Source organism: Octopus bimaculoides, chromosome 8 (genome assembly GCF_046866305.1).
Source record: "Octopus bimaculoides isolate indiv1 chromosome 8, ASM4686630v1, whole genome shotgun sequence".
Lineage (NCBI taxonomy): Eukaryota > Metazoa > Mollusca > Cephalopoda > Octopoda > Octopodidae > Octopus > Octopus bimaculoides.
This window is the reverse complement of record NC_142935.1, coordinates 16,319,788-16,340,117: the sequence shown is the minus strand read 5'-3', so window position 1 is coordinate 16,340,117 and position 20,330 is coordinate 16,319,788. Positions and strand designations below refer to the sequence as shown.

The 20,330-nt window shown below is 37.1% G+C and overlaps 1 protein-coding gene across 2 annotated transcripts; it reads right to left on the bottom strand.

Annotated features, from left to right (window-relative positions):
- Positions 1-14,023: 14,023 nt before the first annotated feature.
- On the bottom strand, positions 14,024-20,302 carry LOC106883320 (uncharacterized). Of its 2 annotated transcripts, XM_052969963.2 has the most exons (3): positions 18,781-20,302; positions 17,367-17,505; positions 14,024-14,794 (listed from the first exon to the last, which is right to left on the bottom strand). In XM_052969963.2, exons 2-3 carry the CDS (start codon positions 17,429-17,431, stop codon positions 14,587-14,589), a joined length of 273 nt encoding a protein of 90 aa, XP_052825923.2. In that variant the 5' UTR covers positions 17,432-17,505; positions 18,781-20,302; the 3' UTR covers positions 14,024-14,586. The 2 variants fall into 2 exon arrangements, with proteins under 2 accessions (XP_052825923.2, XP_052825924.2); XM_052969964.2 differs by lacking the exon at positions 18,781-20,302 and having other exon boundaries at positions 17,367-18,126.
- Between the last annotated feature and the right edge of the window lie 28 nt (positions 20,303-20,330).

The following is a 20,330-nucleotide window of genomic DNA, read 5'->3' as shown; positions in this document are numbered from 1 at the left end:
GTTTTATATTGTTTTTGATTTCGTTTGAGAACACCAAGGTGTTTTGATTTTCATTTTTGTTTCCTTCCTTTTATGCTCTAGTATTTAAAGCAGTCATATCTAGCCCAGTTAATCTTCCTGTTTACTATCCAAACCAGCCATATCTGACTTTTCACACCAATCCTACAATATCATTCTAAAAATAAACGATCACATTATCGAAATTTTGAAGCTTCAGGATAATGCATAATTGATTCAAAACAAGGTAAATAAATGAGCATTGCGTACCGATCTCTAACTGTGGAGGGAACCTGCAGAAGATGTAGATCCAGGAAGACATGGGACAAAGTGGTGAAACATGATCTTCAAACGTTGGGCCTCGTGGAGGCAATGACAAGTGACTAAGAACTTTTGGTGATATGCCATGCTTGCGAAGACCTGTCAGGCCAAGTGAAATTGTAGTCGTGGCCAATGCTGGTGGCACATAAAAAGCACCCTTCAAATGTTGGGCCTCTTTGAGGTGATAAGTGACCGAGACCTTTGGAGATATGTTCTGCTTGAGAAGACCTGTCAAGCCAAGTGAAATCAGTTTAGGTCGATGCCAGTGTCCTGTAACTAGCATGTAAAAAGCAGCCATTTACACTCTTGGAGTGGTTGGCATTAGGAAGGGCATCCAGCTGTAGAATCCATGCTAAATCAGATTGGAACCTGATGCAACTCTCTGGCTTACCAGCTTCAGTCAAACCGTCCAATCCATCTTCAGGCTGGTGCGCCCATCATGCTGCTGCGGAATTTGGATGCTCCAATAATGTGTAATGGCATGTGCATGATAATGTTTGTTCCCCCAACATCGCTTGACAACCAATACTGGTGTATTTATGTCCCCGTAATTTAGCGGTTCGGCAAAAGAGACCGATAGAATAAGTACTAGGCTTCCAAAGAATAAGTCCATGGCCATAGTCAAATGACTGAAACAAGTAAAAGAGTAAAACTAATGGTATTTATATTTTGTTCCATGATAACTATTCAAAATTAGAATAAGATATATTTATATGAAAGAAAGATTCGTAAAAATAGCATCTGGTTATTAAAAATTGATGAGTCAACATAATGAAGCTTTGTATATTCATCTAACAATGCAAGGTAACCCGATCTTGTAAGAAGCATTCCAGGTTTTATTGAAACCATGTCTCTAGGCCTACATTATTTGATGGCTTTTATTTTTATTATTATTATTATTATTAAGGCAGCTGGCTGGCAGAATTGTTAGCACACCAGGTGAAATGCTTAATGACATTCCATCTGTCTTTACGTTCTGAGTTCAAATTCCACTGAGGTCGACATTGCTTCTCATCCTTTCAAGGTTGTTAAATTAAGTACCAGTGAAACACTGGGGTCAATATAATCAACTAGTCCCCTCCCCAAAAATTTCAGGCTCTGTGCCTTTAGTAGGAAGGATTATTATTATTATTAGATTCCACCAAAGTTGACTGCCTTTCATCCTTTTGGAGCCAATAAATTGAGTACCAGTAAAATACTGGTCCCCATCCCCCAAATTTCAGGCCTTGCGCTTATAGTTGAAAGGATTATTATTATTAGATGGTAGGGGTGTGAGTTGAGGAAGATGTAGTTGTTATTTCTTGTAGGTCAAGCAATCCCTAAGAGACTCTTTCATTGGCTTGATAAGCTTGTTAGTTGACTCCTGTGAAGGTTATCCTGTAAGTTGAAAGGCTAACGGTTCAAATCCAGTCTCTTATACTGCAAGGTCCTTGGTAAAATATTAGAAAAATTACCTTAAAACAACACATTTTTTTAACATATACCTACTTTATTTACTGTGAAGGCACATAGCTTAGTGGCTAGGGTGTTGCACTCACAATCATGAGATTGTGATTTCAATTCCCAGACTGGGCAGTGCATTGTGTTTTTGAGTGAAACGCCTCGTTTCACATTGCTCTGGTTCACTCAGCTGTATATGAGTTCCAGCAATAATTGGGAAGTTAATCCTGCAATGGATCTCATTCCCATTCAGTGGGAAATATTATAATCTCAGTTGCTCATACACCTAGGAGAGCAGATTAACTTTTTTGCATTTAAACCAGCAATATCTGGCTCAAATATTCTACTTGATTTATGTTCAGACTGGCCAGATCTGGCCTCTCACACTTACCCTACAATGTCATTCTAAAAATAAACAATTACATTCTTGAAATCTCAGAGATAGGAGATAATGCAGGATTAATTCAAAATAATGTGAATGTATAAGCATTACATTTGATGCAGTAATCTGAATGCCAATGGGTTAAGCTCTCGTGTTATGAAGTCTAGGGTTCATGTAAGAGAAAGAGACCCCCTAATTCACTAGGGAATAATTCAATCTCAAATATAAAACAATGTCTACTTTTTGTATCTAAAAGTCAGTACTGTATTTTGTATTAACCTTTTATTTTTTTTTACATTAAAATATAGTACTAATCCCACCTCCCCTGCGCTATTTTTAGCCAAATGTTTTGTATTAAACTTCTCACACTATATACACAAGTAATTATAACTACCATACACAAGCATGTGTCATCATCGTCATCATCTAACATCTGTTTCCATGGTTGCATGGGTTTGTGAAGTAATTTTCAAACTGATGGTATTTATATTTTGTTCCATATATACATGTGTGTGTGTGTGTTTGGGTCCCTACTCCATTTGATAACTGTTGGTTTGTTTATATCCCTATAGCTTCATTGTTCAGCAAAAGTGACCTATAGAATAAAAGTTCCACAGTCTGTTTTGGCTTGGTTTCTACAGCTGGATGCCCTTCCTATCGCCAACCACTCCACAGAGTGTATTGAATGCTTTTTACATGGTACCATCACCAGTGCTTTTCACAAGGCACCAGCCCCAGTCCTTTTTACATGGCACCATTACCAATGCTTTTCCCGTGAAACCAGCCCCAATGCTTTTAATATAGCACCAGCCCCACTCCTTTTTACATGGCGCCATCATTAGCACTCTTTATGTGGCACTTACTTTATGTTCTATTGTGGTGGATGGGTCTTTTTGAGTACAGCAATATGCCATATATTTCAATCTTTGTCATTTTCATAAGGCTCAACATTTTGATGTATGGTAGTTATAGATAGGTCTGTCATGGAAGAAATATGAGCAGAATGGTTGAACTACTGGGTTTTTTTTATTTTACTTTTAAAACCTATGAACTAAAGAAGATAAGACATCTCTTGATACCATCTTGTTTCTGTTTAATGCTATGAAAGCTGTAATAAATTGGTATTACTGTGTAGTTAAGTTCATTTGACAACTGTACTATGTGGTTCTAAGTTTAATCCTATTGTGTAGCTTACCTTGGGCAAGTGTTTTCTTGCATTGCTTTGGATCGACTGATGTCCCTAGTGAGATCTGATGCACAAAGACTGCAGAAACCTATCGCATGTGTGTGTATGTATGTATATTTATTTGTCTGTCTTTGTGTGTGTGTGTGCATATATATATTTCCATTTTTTCCAAGTGTTAAACTAATACACATGCTTGTTCCCTCACATGTCTTCGTCTTTTGTTTCCTGTAAATTTGAAATGTGTGTGTGTGTACAGGTGTGAATGTGTGGCAAGAAATTTGCTTTTCAACCACATGGTTTTGGGTTCATACTCACACTGTGGAGCCTTGGGCTAGGATCTACTGCCATAGCTTCTGCTGAATTTGGTTGACAAACTGAAAGAAGCCTATTCTGTGTGTGTGCAACTGTCTTCTTGCCTTGGCATTGCATGATGACAGAGTATACTGATGATTAAACATTAGTTATTTCTATTTATTTCATCGTGATTCAAACTATTTATAAATAAAAAGAGAAGTTTTTTCTTTTTATAAATGAGGTAAATTTAAACACGAACATTTTAAAATAGCCAACTGTGTTTCATCATACATAACATGTATACACCTTTGAAAAGCATGATGCTATGGCTTTTGTGTGAGAGAAAATCTCTTTCATAGAGATGTGTTAAGAACAATATACATTGCAGTGAGGTAAACATCAGCCAGTAGTGACCCTCAAGAACATAAAATGTATTTCAACCTGGTTAGGCCTTGTCAATGACATGTCACATGTCTTAATGAAATTTGTCTCCTCTGATATACAACTTCATGATATATCCACTGATATTGCAAAGAGCTTGCCAGGCTGAAATAAACTCTGTGTATGAAATATTGAAACAACATTAAATTAAATACATCTGGTGTTCATGTGAGTCACTGCTGGGATGATGTTCACTTTGTTTGATATATATGTGTTTTTAATACAACATATTTATGGAAAGATTTTCTCTCAGAACCCCACCCACATCATCCTGCCTTTCAGTGGTGTACATATGTTAAATATAGTACACAGGTGACTGTTTTAATTTACTGTTGTTTCAATTTCATATATTGATCTTATGGACATTTTAATTAGCCTAATTTACAGTATCAATAATGCTACAAAAGTGAACATCATTTCATTTAAGAACATTTGAAGCAAATATTTTTTCCCCCTCAACATAATGTAACAGGTGCAATAAAGACTGAGAAGAGTAAAACCACACGGCACTAAAACTTGGCCAGATACCTGAAAGCTATTTACAAGCTATTGAATTAATGTTTGGAAATTTGGAAATTCTTCAAATTTTTTTGTTCATTATATAATCATACAATTCACTCAGTTACTTCAATTTTCTTTATTAAATGTTCACATCAACCCATTTCACTGTTTTGCATGAATTCCATGATTATTCTTACAATATTTATATAGATGCAGGGGTGGTTATGTGGTTAAGCAGTTTGCTGCCCAACCATGTAGTCTTGGGTTCAGTCCTACTGTGTGATACCTGGGGCAAGTTTTTTTTTTTTATACTATAGTCTCAGGCTGACCAAATCCTTGTCAATAGTTTAATAATGGTTTTTGACTTAACCTTTTAACATTCAGATTATTTTGTCAAATGTAATGCTTAGGTCTTCACATTGTTTTGAAATAATTATGCATTATGTCATAACTTTTGATGCGGCGAACTGGCAGAAACGTAATCGTGCTAGGTGAAATGCTTAACGGCAATTCGTCTGTCTTTACAATAGGCGTAGGAGTGGCTGTGTGGTAAGTAGCTGGTATATCCCTGAGAGATATACCAGCAGAGCCACACGCTCCTGGTATGCCCTCCTATGTTGGACACATCAAAGGATAGTGGCCAGACTAGTTTGGATCACCTCTTTCCAAAAGTGAAAATGGGTTTGCACTGGACCAACATCCCTATATAGAAAACAGCAAAGTTACTGAAGCACCAATGACAATTCAATACCAACAAGATCTGGAAGAACTGTTTCAACAAAATCCAAAAAGGGATTCTGAGGTAGGGCTGAAAAAACAGATTCAACTGGAGCAAAGCAGACAGGACAGCCCAGCAATAAGAACAGTGGAGAAAAGTCGCTGACAGCCTATACCCCATGGGGAGTAAAGAACTTAAGAAAAGTTGTAAGTACTTGTGGCAATGATCTGATACCCCTATCTTGGTTTTAGCGGAATAATAAAAAAAATAAAAAAATCAAAAAATCAGAAGCAGTATATTGGTATTGCTTGCTCCTGAAACTGGTAAAAAGGACTTTTTCGTTTGTGTTTTCAAACTTACAAACTGTCCAAGAGGAGTTCTTCTTATAAATAACATAACAAGCTTGTATTAAATTACTGAGTAGCTGAAAAAGAAAGGCAGTACTTTCTAGAATTTACTTTCACATTAACAATGTTAATAGCCATTGCAGATACAAAGAATGTCATATGAATTCCTTGCCTGCTTTTATATAGGTGAACATTAATTCCTGGCAAACAGCTGTGACCCAAGTTTGATTACCATGGCTATTTTACCTATTTTATTTTGTTAATGTCCTTGGTGAAAGACATGAATGTCAATTGCTCCCCGTCTCCTCACTGAAATCAGTACATTTGATCACCTGTTGGTGGATGTTTATGATCATGGAAAAATTAGATAAACGATGAGTTATAATATGAGTGGATCGAATAAATATTTGTTCATCTGTTTTGTTCTATATACTGATAACTAAATGTATATGGCGATAAAAAAGGTTAGTTATATTTTATAAGGGTCAAACTAGATGACAAATATTTTTATCAAGTAAGTGACCCCAACTGCATTTTGCAAAAATCATCATTGTCGTTTTAACATCCACTTTTCTATCCTTGCATGGGTCGAACGAAATTTGTTTACATAGATTTTCTATAGCTGGATGCCCTTCCAGTCACTAACCCTCATCTGTTTCCAAGCAAGGTAATATTTTCCCCATGGCCAGTCAAGTTTTTCTCAGAATATTGGAAATTAATGACACTGCTTGTATGACAGTAGCAATCATTTACAACTATCACATAATGTCAAGACAAGGGTACACACACATACACACACACATTATGGGAATCTTTCAGTTTTTGCCTACCAAATTCACTAACGATGCTCTGGTTGGCCTGGGGCTAAATTTAAAGATGCTTGCCCAAAGTACTGTGTAATGGGACTGAACCTCAAACCATATAGTTGGGAAGCAAACTTAACACACAGTCATATATATATATCTATCTATATATCTATAACAGCTTCAGCGCTAAGCAGTGATCAAGAGTAAATGAACTTCAGTTTAGTTGAAATATGTCTGAGATATTTCCACTTCTATATGCAAATTCAGACCAGTTACTGTAGAGAAAAGAATTCCCTTTTATGGTAAAAGGTGTAAAAAATTATATATATATATATATATATATATATATATATATATATATATATATATATATATATATGTATATATATATATATATATATATATATATGTATATATATATATATATATAATTTTTTACACCTTTTACCATAAAAGAGAATTCTTTTCTCTACAGTAACTGGTCTGAATTTGCATATAGAAGTGGAAATATCTCAGACATATTTCAACTAAACTGAAGTTCATTTACTCTTGATCACTGCTTAGCGCTGAAGCTGTTATAGATATATAGATAGATATATATATATGACTGTGTGTTAAGTTTGCTTCCCAACTATATGGTTTGAGGTTCAGTCCCATTACACAGTACTTTGGGCAAGCATCTTTAAATTTAGCCCCAGGCCAACCAGAGCATCGTTAGTGAATTTGGTAGGCAAAAACTGAAAGATTCCCATAATGTGTGTGTGTATGTGTGTGTACCCTTGTCTTGACATTATGTGATAGTTGTAAATGATTGCTACTGTCATATATTGCTACTGTCATATATTGCTACTGTCATATATTGCTACTGTCATATATATATATATATATATATATATATATATATATATGTATATATATATATATATATATATATGTATATATATATATATATATATATATATGTATATATATATATATATATATATATATATATATATATATATAAAGCAATAAGAAAATGGAGGGGATCAATAGGTGGTATTCATCAACTTATAGACATTATATTATGTCAATTTAATTATTTACTGAAAGGACAATTATAACAATATACATACATGTATGACATATTGTGCTTTACATATATAATATATAAAATATAAAATATACGCAGGCACTCACACACACTCACGTCTAATATACAATACTATTTTTGGATCAATAAAAAGCTATAAACAAATGTTTTTCTAATGTTTTACACACTATTTTTAAGATAATTTAATTAGGCACAAAGCCAGAAATTTGTAGTGGAGGTCATGGACAGAATTGTTACCATGCCAAACAAAATATGCTGAGTAGCATTTCTTCCAGCTCTTTGCATTTTGAGTTCAGATGCTGCTGTGGTGCCTTACCCTTTCATACTTTTGAGGTTGATAAAATAAATACCAGTTGAGCAGTGGGGCCATTATAATCAACTTAACCTTCCCCTCAAAATTTCTGGCCTTGTGCCAAATTTAGAAAGTAATTTTATTTGTAAACTGTTTAACCATTTAACCAATTAATCATTTAACTATTTAAGTGTTTGATTAATTGCTTGAGACCTGAAGCAAACTTGGGGGTAGAGAGGGCATGTCATTGATGAGGTCTTGAATGATGATGAAAGGGCTTTGACAAACCCACCTTGACTGACTGACTGACTGAACAATTAATCAAATGATTAGTTGGTTAAATGCTTAACCAACTGACCAATAACAATGGCTTAAAACTTTGGCATAAGGCCAGTAATTTTAGGGGAGGAGAATAAGTCGACTTCATTAACCCCGTTGTTGTTGGCACTCCGTCGAGGGTTCCAGTTGATCCGATCAACAGAACAGCTTGCTCGTGAAATTAACGTGCAAGTGGCTGAGCACTCCACAGACACGTGTACCCTTAACGTAGTTCTCGGGGATATTCAGCGTGACACAGTGTGACAAGGCTGGCCCTTTGGAATACAGGTACAACAGAAACAGGAAGTAAGAGTGAAAGTTGTGGTGAAAGAGTACAGCAGGGTTCGCCACCATCCCCTGCCGGAGCCTCGTGGAGCTTTAGGTGTTTTCGCTCAATAAACACTCACAATGCCCAGTCTGGGAATCGAAACCGCGAGTCCGCTGCCCTAACCACTGGGCCATTGCATCTCCACAGACATTAACCCCAGTACTTATTATACCAAATCTGAAAGAATGAAAGGCAAAGTCAACCTTGGTAACATTAGAACCATGAACATAAAGAGCTGTAAAAAAAAAAAATGTCAATAATAAAAGAAGTAAAATAGAACTAGTGTGTGTGTTTATTAGTGGTACAATGACCCTCCAAAGATACAACAAAATCTGTTTCCACACACGGGTTCACACTAAGAATCTTGCACACTAAATACAAAAATGAAATACCCTGGGGGTCTCTCACTTCCCCCCTCTCTCTCTTTTACTTCAAGTTAACGAAAAATTCTTGGCCTAAGAGAAGTTTTAAATAGCTTAAACAGATTGGTAAAGATTGTAAATGATTTCAGTCCAATTAACAGCAATAAGGAGAACGCATTAATAACAGGGTTCTTTTTTTCTTTTAAGGGAAATCCAATTAAAGACAAAACCAAAGAAAAGAAGAATGAAATTTTTCTTCCTCTAAAAAACAAAAACCCCCCAAAAAAAAGCAAGTGAAATCCACCAGCTGCCATCTGTTAATTACTAATTATAAACAATAAATTATCAATGGTTTATTGCTGTTTGCTGGTGCTCTTCCTCTCCCTCCTACCTAATCTAACTTCGTCTGGTGTAACAAAATGTTTAAAGTTTGAAGTGTTTTTCAGTCTGCTGGTAAGCTCGAGGTGAAGAAATACTTTTAATGTTTCAGTCTTTTTTTAAAGTTATTCAACTTTCAGCCACTGGCCAGAATTAATTCATACTTACTTAGGTCAATGTTTTACACTTACTTTCCCTACCTACATACATACATACATACCTAGCTACCTTTCTCAGTAGCCAATTATTCTGTGAATTATACCTTCTCTCTGTGGAAACCTCCTCCTCTTTCTCCCAATCTATCTCCTCCTCCTTCTCCCCATGCTGTTCCTCCAACTGCTTTATATCAGCCATTTAGTACAATACAATAAGATCTCATTTATTTATTTGCTTTTTAAATTTTCTATTTTCTCCTTTTTTTATTTTTTTTTTACTCTCTTATTTTGGAGAAAATGTACTATTAACAAGGAAAGCAGCTAGTTAGAAAAATCTCAGTGAGAGATTAAAGTAGCAACTATACGAAAAATTAAAATAATTATTTTCTACTCTAGGCACAAAGCCAGAAAATTTTGGGGAGGGAGCCTGTCGATTAGATCGACCCCAGTACGCAACTGGTGCTTAATTTATCGACCCCAAAAGGATGAAAGGCAAAGTTGACCTCGGCAGAATTTGAACTCAGAACGTTAAGACAGATGAAATACCGCTAAGCATTTTGTCCAGCATGCTAATGTTTCTGCCAGCTCACCGCTGCAGTAATATTTATTGCCATGTCAATATGGCTATTTGACGTTACTACCATTTTAACCCTAGGCAGATTATCTGCCAGCTAGTTACTGGTGCAACCGGCACCATGTATATATTGCAAGCAGGGGAGCGAACCCCCAGACAACAGGATCGCGAGACCGAACGGTTTCAGGCTACTTGTGCCCATCTTCAGTCATGAAAACCTGACTGCTAGAAATAGTAGGGATCCACTCCAGCTCGCAATATAGGGGAAAATAAGTGACCATCAGTCACTAATTTTACAAGAAGCAAAGTAACTAATTAGAAAAATCCCAATGAGAGATGAAAGTAGTGACTATACTAAGAAGTAGTATTTATTGCCACATCAATACTCTCTTTTATATGTTTCAATCATTTGATTGCGGCCATGCTGGAGCACCACCTTAAAGGGTTTTATTTGAAGAAATCAACCCCAGGATTTATTCTTTGTAAGCCTAGTATTTATTCTATTGGTCTCTTTTGCCAAAACTGCTAAGTTACAGGGATATAAACACACTAACATCGGTTGTCAAATATTGGTAGGGGACAAAGACAGACACACACATAAATATATATACATACTTATATATATATATATATATATATATATATATATATAAAGGTGGGTACTGTTAATCGTAAAGTTAACTCCGTTAATCATTAATCCATTAACCAAAAAGTTAACTTTGATAACTGTTAATCAGTTTATTCTTTAAAAATGTAACAGAAGTTTTTGATAAACTGTTAACGTTAATTTTTATTATCGAAACAACAAAAAATCAGTTTTTGCTCTAAAAACACCTTTAAAAAGTGCCAAAACTATGAAATCAGCCTTTCTTGGCCTTTAGAACCCCAAGACTATATTTTTTTTGCTTTAGCATTAAGAAATGCTGATTTTATAGTTTTAACTTTTAAAAGGCTGATTTCATAGTTTTGGCCTTTTTTAGGTTTTTAAATGCTTTTAGAGCCAAATGAAACAATATTAGTATTAAACTAAAAAAGTTTACTAATAAAGTGGCTGTAAAAACATAAAAATACAAAAAATGAAAAACACGATATATACATAATTTAATTTTTCCTCTTCTTTTCGTTCTTCATATTGTTCATGAGATGCATGTTGCCCTTCATGAAAATTAGTATGTCAAAGTTTTCATCAGACAGGAGTGATCTCTTGGCCCTTAAGATGTCATTACCCATAGAGAACAAACGCCCCACTGCAAGGGGATGGCTGTGTTGAACTTGATGAACAGGTCCACCAACACTTGTTCACCCAAGAAGGCAACACCTATCAGTAAGTCCTTGGAGTTGGTCTCCAGCCAGGTCTTTATCAAATTCTGGGCCCTGTCCTTGAGTAACCTGTGACTCCTGCTGCTCTCTTTTGGCTGGGTGACACCACCAAAGAAGTCCTCCTCCTCTTTGTTGCTGCTGCTCATTTTGTCAGACGGCTGCCTCATGGCCTCCTCGACCTTACCCTCCATGCTTTTCCTCTCCTTTATTTCATAAAATTGGCTATGCAGTCTTACAAAGACGAAGAAGCTCAGGGCTGGACAAAGACACAATGATAATGGAATGAAAAAAATGGTTGGTGGGAGAAGCAGACAACACCTGCTAATTGTTACTTCTCGAAAACATTGTTCTCTTTTTTTCCCAACAAAACAAAATGATGTATTGAACATCTTACTTCAATTCAAAGAATGGATGCAACCGTCTGTACAAATTGAGGCACTAAGGCCTCTTACCTTTTCTCCCTGACCAGGCTATATGCCTCCTGCAGTTCCAAGTAGGGGCTCCAAAAAGCAAACCTATATTGGTCCTTAGGAAAGGAGTCCATCACTCTGAACATATCATCCTCCATTATGACCTCTGCAGTTACCTGCGGGGGCCAATCTGGATCTTCAGTTCAGGACAGGCTCTCTAGCTTCTTCACAGCCCCTCCCCTAAGAAAGAAGATCACAAAATCATCCTTCCTCACACTGGGAGGGGCCACAGTTTCCTCCGTCGGTGGCACAATTTCTCACCTTGGAGACCTTGGTGTTGTCATACTTGTCCAACCAAATGAGGTGAAGCCTGGGGTGGAAGGCAGCAGCCTGCTGGCATTCTTCATCTCCACGAGGGTTCTAAACCTTTTGTTGATGCCTGCCAAAAGTGTGTCAACCAAGGGGCTGAAGTAGATGAGACCTTGGACTTCAAATCCTTGAGCCTAAAGATTGTCACAGAAACTTGAGTTAATGGAAGTTAACTCAAGCAAACTTGAGTTAACGGAAGTTAATTAGTCCAATAATGATTTCCAAAGTTAATTTAAAAGTTAAATCGTTAATGAAATGTTAACTTTGTTGATTAATGATTAATGGATTAACAGTTTGGTGCCCAGGTTTGTATATATCATCATCATCATCATCATCATCGTTTAACATTTGCTTTCCATGCTGATATGGGTTGGATGGTTTGACTGAGGACTGGCAAGCCAGGAGGCTGTGCCAGTCTCCAATCTGATCTAGCAAGGTCTCTACAGCTGCATGCCCTTCCTAATGCCAACCACTCTGAGAGTGTAGTGGATATTTGTCCTCATCTTGTTTGTTGTTAACACAACGTTTCGGCTAATATACCCTCCAGCTTTCTTCAGGTGTCTTGGGGAAATTTCGACCATGGGTTCTCATTCCTAAGGTATTTTACAATGTTATTATTATTATTGCTCAGGTCACTGCTTGGAATCGAACTCGGAATCTTGGGCTTAGTAGCCTGCACTCTCAACCGCTATGCCATATGCCCGTGGGCATACGGTGTAGTGGTTAAGAGCCCGGGATACTAACCCCAAAAGTGTTAGGATGGGCATCCGGCTGTAAAAACCATGGCAAAACAGACATAGAATTATGGTGTAGTCTTCTACCAGGCAAGCTCCTGTCAAATCATCCAACCCATGCCAGCATGGAAGGCAGACATTAAATGATAATGATGATAATGAATAATAATGATTCGTTTTGTAAGCAGAAGGCTTGAAATTTTGTGGGGTGGGGGCTAATTGATTACATCAACTCCAGTACTTAATTGGTACTTTATTTTATCAACTCCAGAAGAACGAAAGGCAAAGTTGACCTTGGTGGGATTTGAACTCAGGATGTAAAGCGTTGGAAGAAATACTACTAAGCATTTTTGTCCGCCTTAATAATAATAATAACAAGGGCACAAACCTCTGCTGAGGCAACACCAATGTTCTCTCAACAATTAGTCAGAGTCGATTTTTAAAATGAGAATATCTGAAATAAACTTGACTGCTCTCACAAATGAGAATATTAAAAATGAACTCGACTTCTCTCAAAAATTAAGTAAAAATACAGGAAAAATAATTCAGAATCCTTGTTCAGTACTGGATTGATTCCAATATCTAATCAGTTCATGTCAGTCATGAGGCCAAACATCCTTGAAAGTTTCGTCTGAATCCATCGAGCGGTTCTTGAGATATCTTGTCCACAGACAAACAAACAAATATGACTAAAAACAATACCTCCAGCTTAGCGAAGGTAATAATAGTTTCTAATTTTGGCACAAGGCCAGCAATTTTTGGGGAAGGGATAAATTGATTATATCAGTCCTAGTACTCAACTGGTTCTTATTTAATTGACCCCACCACCCTCGAAATGATGAAAGGTAAAGCTGACCCTGGAGGGAGTTAAGCTCAGAATGTAAAGAACTGAAAGAAATGCTGCAAAGCAATTTTCCAATGCTCCAGTGATTCTACCAGCTGTAATGTCTGTGAGGAAGTTTAATCCTTTATCATTTAGATTACTCTGTCAAATGTAATGTTTATTCATTCACATTAATTTGAATTAATCATGGATTATCACATAACTTTGAGATTTCGATGATGTGGTGGATTAATTTTAGAATGACATTGTAGGGTAGGTTTGAGAGGCTGGATCTGGCCAGTTTGAATGCTAAAAGTTTAAACTAGTAAATTTTGAGAAAGTAGTTATATATTTCAGCCATTTAACTACAGTGGCTTTGAATAAATAATTGAAGTAGAAGGACATGTGAGTGCATTTAAAAACCAAGAGCTGAGTAAAATTAGATATTTTATTGAAATAAATATGTCAAGACAAAAAACAAACAACAAATACTAAAACAGGTAAAATTTAAAAACTCAAATATAAATAGTTTTTCTTTAGTAAAAACGAATAAAATAAAAATTTTGTTTTTAAATATGGAATGTTACAAGAGGTAAATTTTTGGTGATGACATGTTCTGTGGCTATTATGATAAATAATTAGGAAAAATAAGAACTCTTTGTCATTGTTTTGGACGGATATGCTTTTCACTTGAAGATTCATAAACATTTTATATATTAAAACAGTCATTTTCCTTGGTGAGAAAAAACCCCCAAAAAACAATAGAATTTTTAACAAAATAACATCTTGGTGGTTGCAATTTGCATGTTGAAAGTTCATGTCAAAAATGATTTTGTCCCATTATTCCAATTTTACAATTGAATATTAAAAGGATAAAAAAAAAAAAAACTATTTATAAAATTTCGAGAGAACTTTAAATTCTTATTCTGGAACAGTGGATCTCGAAGCACACAAGCATGTAAATATTAATCTGGAAAACCTGAAGACACTATGTTTATCACATGTGGTTATTATTAGTGTCATGCTTCAAGAATCCTTGGGCTAATTCAACAAGAGCCAATGCTGAAATAAATTCGTCTTTCTGCTCCCTTGAAAGTCTAGTCCCTTCAACTTTGCAATTGTTCAGGCAATAATCTTCTCGAGATGATAATGGATGGTTTAAGTTAGCTGTGAGAGTTGAGCTGTTCATCTTCCTACTTTTCCTTCTGAAAAATAATAAAAACAACACCAATCTTAATAGTCATTAACAGAATAATCCTCAGAAATAAATCTAATTCTAAACTCTGTTGGGGCAAGTGAAAGCGAAATCGTAATGGCACCACCGTTCGAGCGAGATCGTTGCCAGCGCCGCTGGACTGGCTCCCGTTCAGGTGGCACATAAAATACACCATTTTGAGTGTGGCCGTTGCCAGTACTGCCTGACTGGCCTTCGTGCCGGTGGCACGTAAAAGCACCCACTACACTCTCGGAGTGGTTGGCATTAGGAAGGGCATCCAGCTGTAGAAACTCTGTCAAATCAGATTGGAGCCTGGTGTAGCCATCTGGTTCACCAGTCCTCAGTCAAATCGTCCAACCCATGCTAGCATGGAAAGCGGACGTTAAACGATGATGAGTTGTTACTGATATATTTGACCAGAAGTTAATGATTCGTGTAACGAAACTATACAGCTAATTCTGTTATTCTGTTACTTGTTTCAGTCATTACACTGTGGCCATGCTGGAGCACTACCTTAAAGAAATTGATCCCAAGACTTATTCTTTGTAAGCCTAGTATTTATTCTATCGGTCTCTTTTGCTAAACTGCTAACTTACAGGGACGTAAACACACTAACATCGGTTGTCAAGCAATGGTGGAGGAACAAACAAACACACACATATATACACGATGGGCTTCTTTCAGTTTCCCATCTAACAAATCAACTAACAAGGTTTTGGTCGGCCTGAGGCTATGGTAGAAGACACTTGCTCAAGTTGCCACGTGCTGGGACTGAACCTGGAACCATGTGGTTGGTAAGCAAGAATTTAACAAGTTAAGATCTCTGAAATTTTCACACTAATTTGACAATGATATGAACGAAATACAAAAACTCTTAATTCTTGGAACACGATGACCTGAAAATCTTAGGCTCAAAACTTAATGTATTTTTTACATAAAGGAAATGGAAACTGAGTGAGGTAGAGTGTTTGTTACTTGGCATAAGTCACAAGTTAGTGGATAGAACAATTATATGAAAGGGAATAATGCCAATAGAAAATGATAATATATTCATTTGTTTGTACATTTTACATCAGTTTTTCTATGCTAGCATGGATATGAGGAATGTTCTTGTTGCTAACCCTTACTTGTTTTCAATTAACAGATTATTTTTCAATCTACTTGTCTTCAAAAACGCAGAGGTAGATGGTTTATTGGCAAGGTATGTCTCCCCTACTTCTCTCTCTCTCTCTCTCTTACACACACACACACAAGCTTCCATCCAGTTTCTGCTTTCCAATTTCTTTCACACAAGGATTTTGTCAGGAATTTGCAGTTCTGTTTTAAGTTTCCGAAAAGAAGTTGTTTGCAAGCGCCTGCCAGCAGATAAGCCGAGTTCTTGGATATGACCTTTGAAACAATGACTCAAATACTCTCCCTCCCTTAAATTGATATTCACTGCATCTACTTCAATTCCCATCCTTAATCATCTGTTGCACTCATTTCACTTACCTGCCCACTCCTTTTTCTGTCCCTCTATCTCAACTATCTCTCATATTTACCTTGTACCTGGAGGATATACCCTCATTGTCTCTCTCTCTCTCACTCTCTCTTTCCAGCTGGGGAAACCATGTATTCCTCTCTTCAGCAAGACACCTGCTCCCATCCCTCTATCATACTTTCACATCTTTCATTACTACACACCATTCAGTCGAGGTGTCTTGTCTTGTGAGTACCTGGCGACCTCACTAGTGCTAGTGCCATGAAAGAAAGCAGCCAATACACTCTGTAAAGTGGTTGGCATTCGGAAAGGAAGGGCACCTGGCCATGGGAATCAAACCAAAGTAAACATTGGAGCTTGGCACAGACCTCTGGCATGTCAGAGCCTGTTGACCTGTCCAACCCATGCCAGCATGGAAAAAAGGAGGTTAAATGATGACGGTAATGATGTATGTGTGTGTGTGTGTGTGTGTGTGTGTATTTCCTGGTCTAGATGGCACACAACAGATATAAGTGAGCATCATTGCCATATAACAGTGTCCTCTGCTTCAAGTCTTCTGTGAAAGCATGTCTGGCCATGGAGAAATATTACCTCGCTTGAAAACAGGTGAGGGTTGGTGACAGGAAGAGCATTTAGTCGTAGACAATCTGCCTTAACAAATCCCATCTAACCCAAGGCAAGTATGGAGAAGTGGACATAAAAAACCCTAAAACAATGATGTCATCATTTTTTATTATTATAGTACAGGATGCTAAATGATGATGCAATCATCATTGTCATCATCATCATCAATGTCCATTTTCGATGCTGATATGGGTTGGATGGGTTCACAGGAGCTGTCAAGCTGGAAGGCTGCACCAGGCTCAAGTTGTCTGTTCTGGCATGGTTTCTACAGCTGGATACACTTTCTAATGCCAACCACTTTATAGAGTGTACTTGGTGTTGTCTATGCGGTGCCAGCACAGGGGCTATTTACGTGACGCCAGAATGGATCCTTTTTATGTGGTGCCAGTATGGGTGCTTCAATGTGGCACTGGCACAGGTACACTAAAATATAAATATAGTGGGTTATTTAACTTACCTTGTTTCTATACGAGTAGTTCTCTTAGACACACGTGGTGAATGGCTGGAGATTTTGGTTGGCATGTAGACTCTTTCCAAAGAGGCATAAGGATGGAGAGGACACTGGCGATTAGAATGGGCAAACTCGCTTTTACAACCTTTAATAAATTGAAACAGATTTCATTAATAACAATTTTGTTATTAGTCACAGATTTCTAATGAGTTATTTCCTAAATTACTACATCTTTGATGGTGAGTACAACAAAGGAGTAATTCTAAAACTTGGCCAGAACATACACCACTTAAGGTACTTTATTCAAAATATAATTTTTTTTTTCACTGACCAACAAAACATACACAGATCAGCATTTCACTGTAGCAAGGACGATTTATTGCTTGTCAGCATATTCGGCAATTTGCTGCCTGACAAAGCTGTTTGTCTTCTACTCTGTTTATGAGATGTGAAACAGCCTTTTGAAGCACCTGTACTCGATCAAATGCTTGGATTCTCTGTTTCATGTCAACATAAATTTCAAGGCGGCGAGCTGGCAGAATCGTTAGCATGCCAGGTGAAATGCTTAGCAGTATTTCGTCTGCTGTGACGTTCTGAGTTCAAATTCTGCTGAGGTTGACTTTGCTTTTCATCCTTTCGGGGTCGATTAAATAAGTACCAGATACGCACTGGGCTCGATGTAAACAACTTAATCCTTTTGCCTGTCCTTGTTTGTCCCCAGTGGGCAACAAAGAAATAAATAAAAATTTCATCCCCCCCCCCCCCCCCCAATGACTGGCTGCATCAGCCATAGGAAGATGATAAAGACAATACAAGCTGGATTTTAGAAATAATACATTTCTAAATGTCTTAGAGAGATTTATGCAGTAGTGATACGATGAAGTAGTTGTATGCTGTCAACTTAATGTGACAGTCCCCTGAAGGGAATAATACTACTGTTGGTTAGACCTAGGAAGCGGTGCAGCTTCCTAGGTCTAACCAACAGTAGTACTATTCCCTTCAGGGGACTGTCACATTAAGTTGACAGCAGACAACTAAGTTGGATTTTGTTTAGAATTTTTCTAAAATGCTTTTCAAGTACCAATTTGGAATAGTTATAGCATCGACATAAAGGAAATTTTTTACAGCATACTTAGAGCCACATCCATGGTTTATTTTATGAGAAGGAATATAGGAAATATCAACCGAGAGCTGTAGTTGGTTAACACTCAGGCAACACCAATTAAGCAGGCCTATGGTTAAAGGCATTCCAGCTGCAATCCTCGAGTCTTTTTAGGGGTTGCATAACCTAAAATATCCTTTCCTTATTTCAGACAGTAGGGTGTAATTTGATGGAGCTTCGGTGGCTATTTCTAGCTATCTGAGGCATTCACAAACCGGATGGTTTATAAATGTTAAGTCTTAAGACATATACACGGACCTGGAACTGTACAATGAAAAGGTTTCTCCCCTGTGTGACGTCTCAAGTGAGTCCGAAGTTGACCACTCTGACAAAATGCTTTGTTACAACCTGGATATTCACACTGGTATGGTTTTTCACCTAAAAGGGAAAGACAAAAAAATAAAAATTACAAAATCTGGTTAAAAACATTACACAAATTTAGTTAATTATGATTTAACCGTAGTTGATTTTGACCCCATGCTATGTCTATCTTGCTTGGAATCAAGCAAGGGTTAGTGACAGGAAGGGCATCCAGCTGTGAAAAATTTGCTTCAATAAATTTCATGGACATTAAAATAATGATATTTGAAACTAACGCCCTGTGTACGTGAATGTTGAATATTCACTTATCCATTTGAGCAAAGCAGAGCTGATGTTGGCATCATGACCAGTCACACTCTTTGTGACTTCAATGATCTGTGGAGTACATAAATACTTCACCAGAAAAGACAAAGCAGGTAAGATTTGGCAACAGGAAGAGCACCCAGCTGTAAAATATTTGCCTCACAATCAATTCCCCATTCAAACCATGCTAGCATGGAAAAGCAGATTTTAAAAAAATCAGTGTGTTAAATATATTTCTGATGAGGCTATGTTAAGATTCTGTTTCTAATAACTACAAAGGTGAAGATACAGCCATGCAATTAAGAATTTTGCTTTGTAGTCACATGGTTCTGAGATTCTTCTCACAACACAACACCTTGGTGTCTTCTATTGCAGATATATGTTGACCAAAACCTTGTTGGTTTGACTTTGGTAGCTGGAAACTGTGCAGAACCTCATTGTATATAATATATGTCTATGTTTGTTTAGGTTTACATCAGTCTAAAAACTGGTGTTGTTTATGTTATGTCCCTTAACATAGTGGCTTGACAAACAGATATCAATAAGTACTGAGTGATGATACAACTGACTAAAATCTTGAAGGTGGCATTTTACCATGGCTACAATATTATGACTAAAATGGTTAACTCTGTGGAGTGGTTTGCGTTAGGGAGGGCATCCAGCCATAGAAACGAAGCCAAAACAGACTATGGAACCTGGTGTGGCCTCTGGCTTTACCAGTTCCTGTCAAACTGTCCAACCTATGCCAGCATGGAAAAGCGGATGTTAAACGAGGATGATGATAATAAGAACATACATGGCTGTGTGGTCTAAAAAGTTTGCTTTCTAATTACACTGATCCAGATTCAGTCCTGGATCAGTGTAGTTTCATGGAAGCTTGGGGAACTGTCTTCCACTCTAGCTCACTGGTTGGTCAAAGCCTTGTGAATGGATTTGGTAGATGGATACCGAGAGAAGCCTATTGCATGTGTGTATCTGAGTGTGTATTTGTGTTCTTGTCTGGACGTAGTGTGATAGCTAAAACTGAAGGTCACTGTCATATAAGTAGTATAATTCATTTCCAATATTCTGTGGAAACAAATTGGGCCATGGGGAAATATTACATTACTTAGGAAAAGGTGAGGTTGGTGATAGGAAGAGCATCTGGTTGTAGAAAATCTGCCTCAATAAATTCTGTATGATCC

Coding starts and splice junctions, on each gene's coding strand:
- LOC106883320 (XM_052969963.2), bottom strand. CDS start 17,431: ATGCCAACCAAAATCTCCAGCCATTCACCACGTGTGTCTAAGAGAACT. Junction 14,795..17,366: donor ACTACTCGTATAGAAACAAG/GTAAGTTAAATA, acceptor ATTATTTTTCAG/AAGGAAAAGTAGGAAGATGA.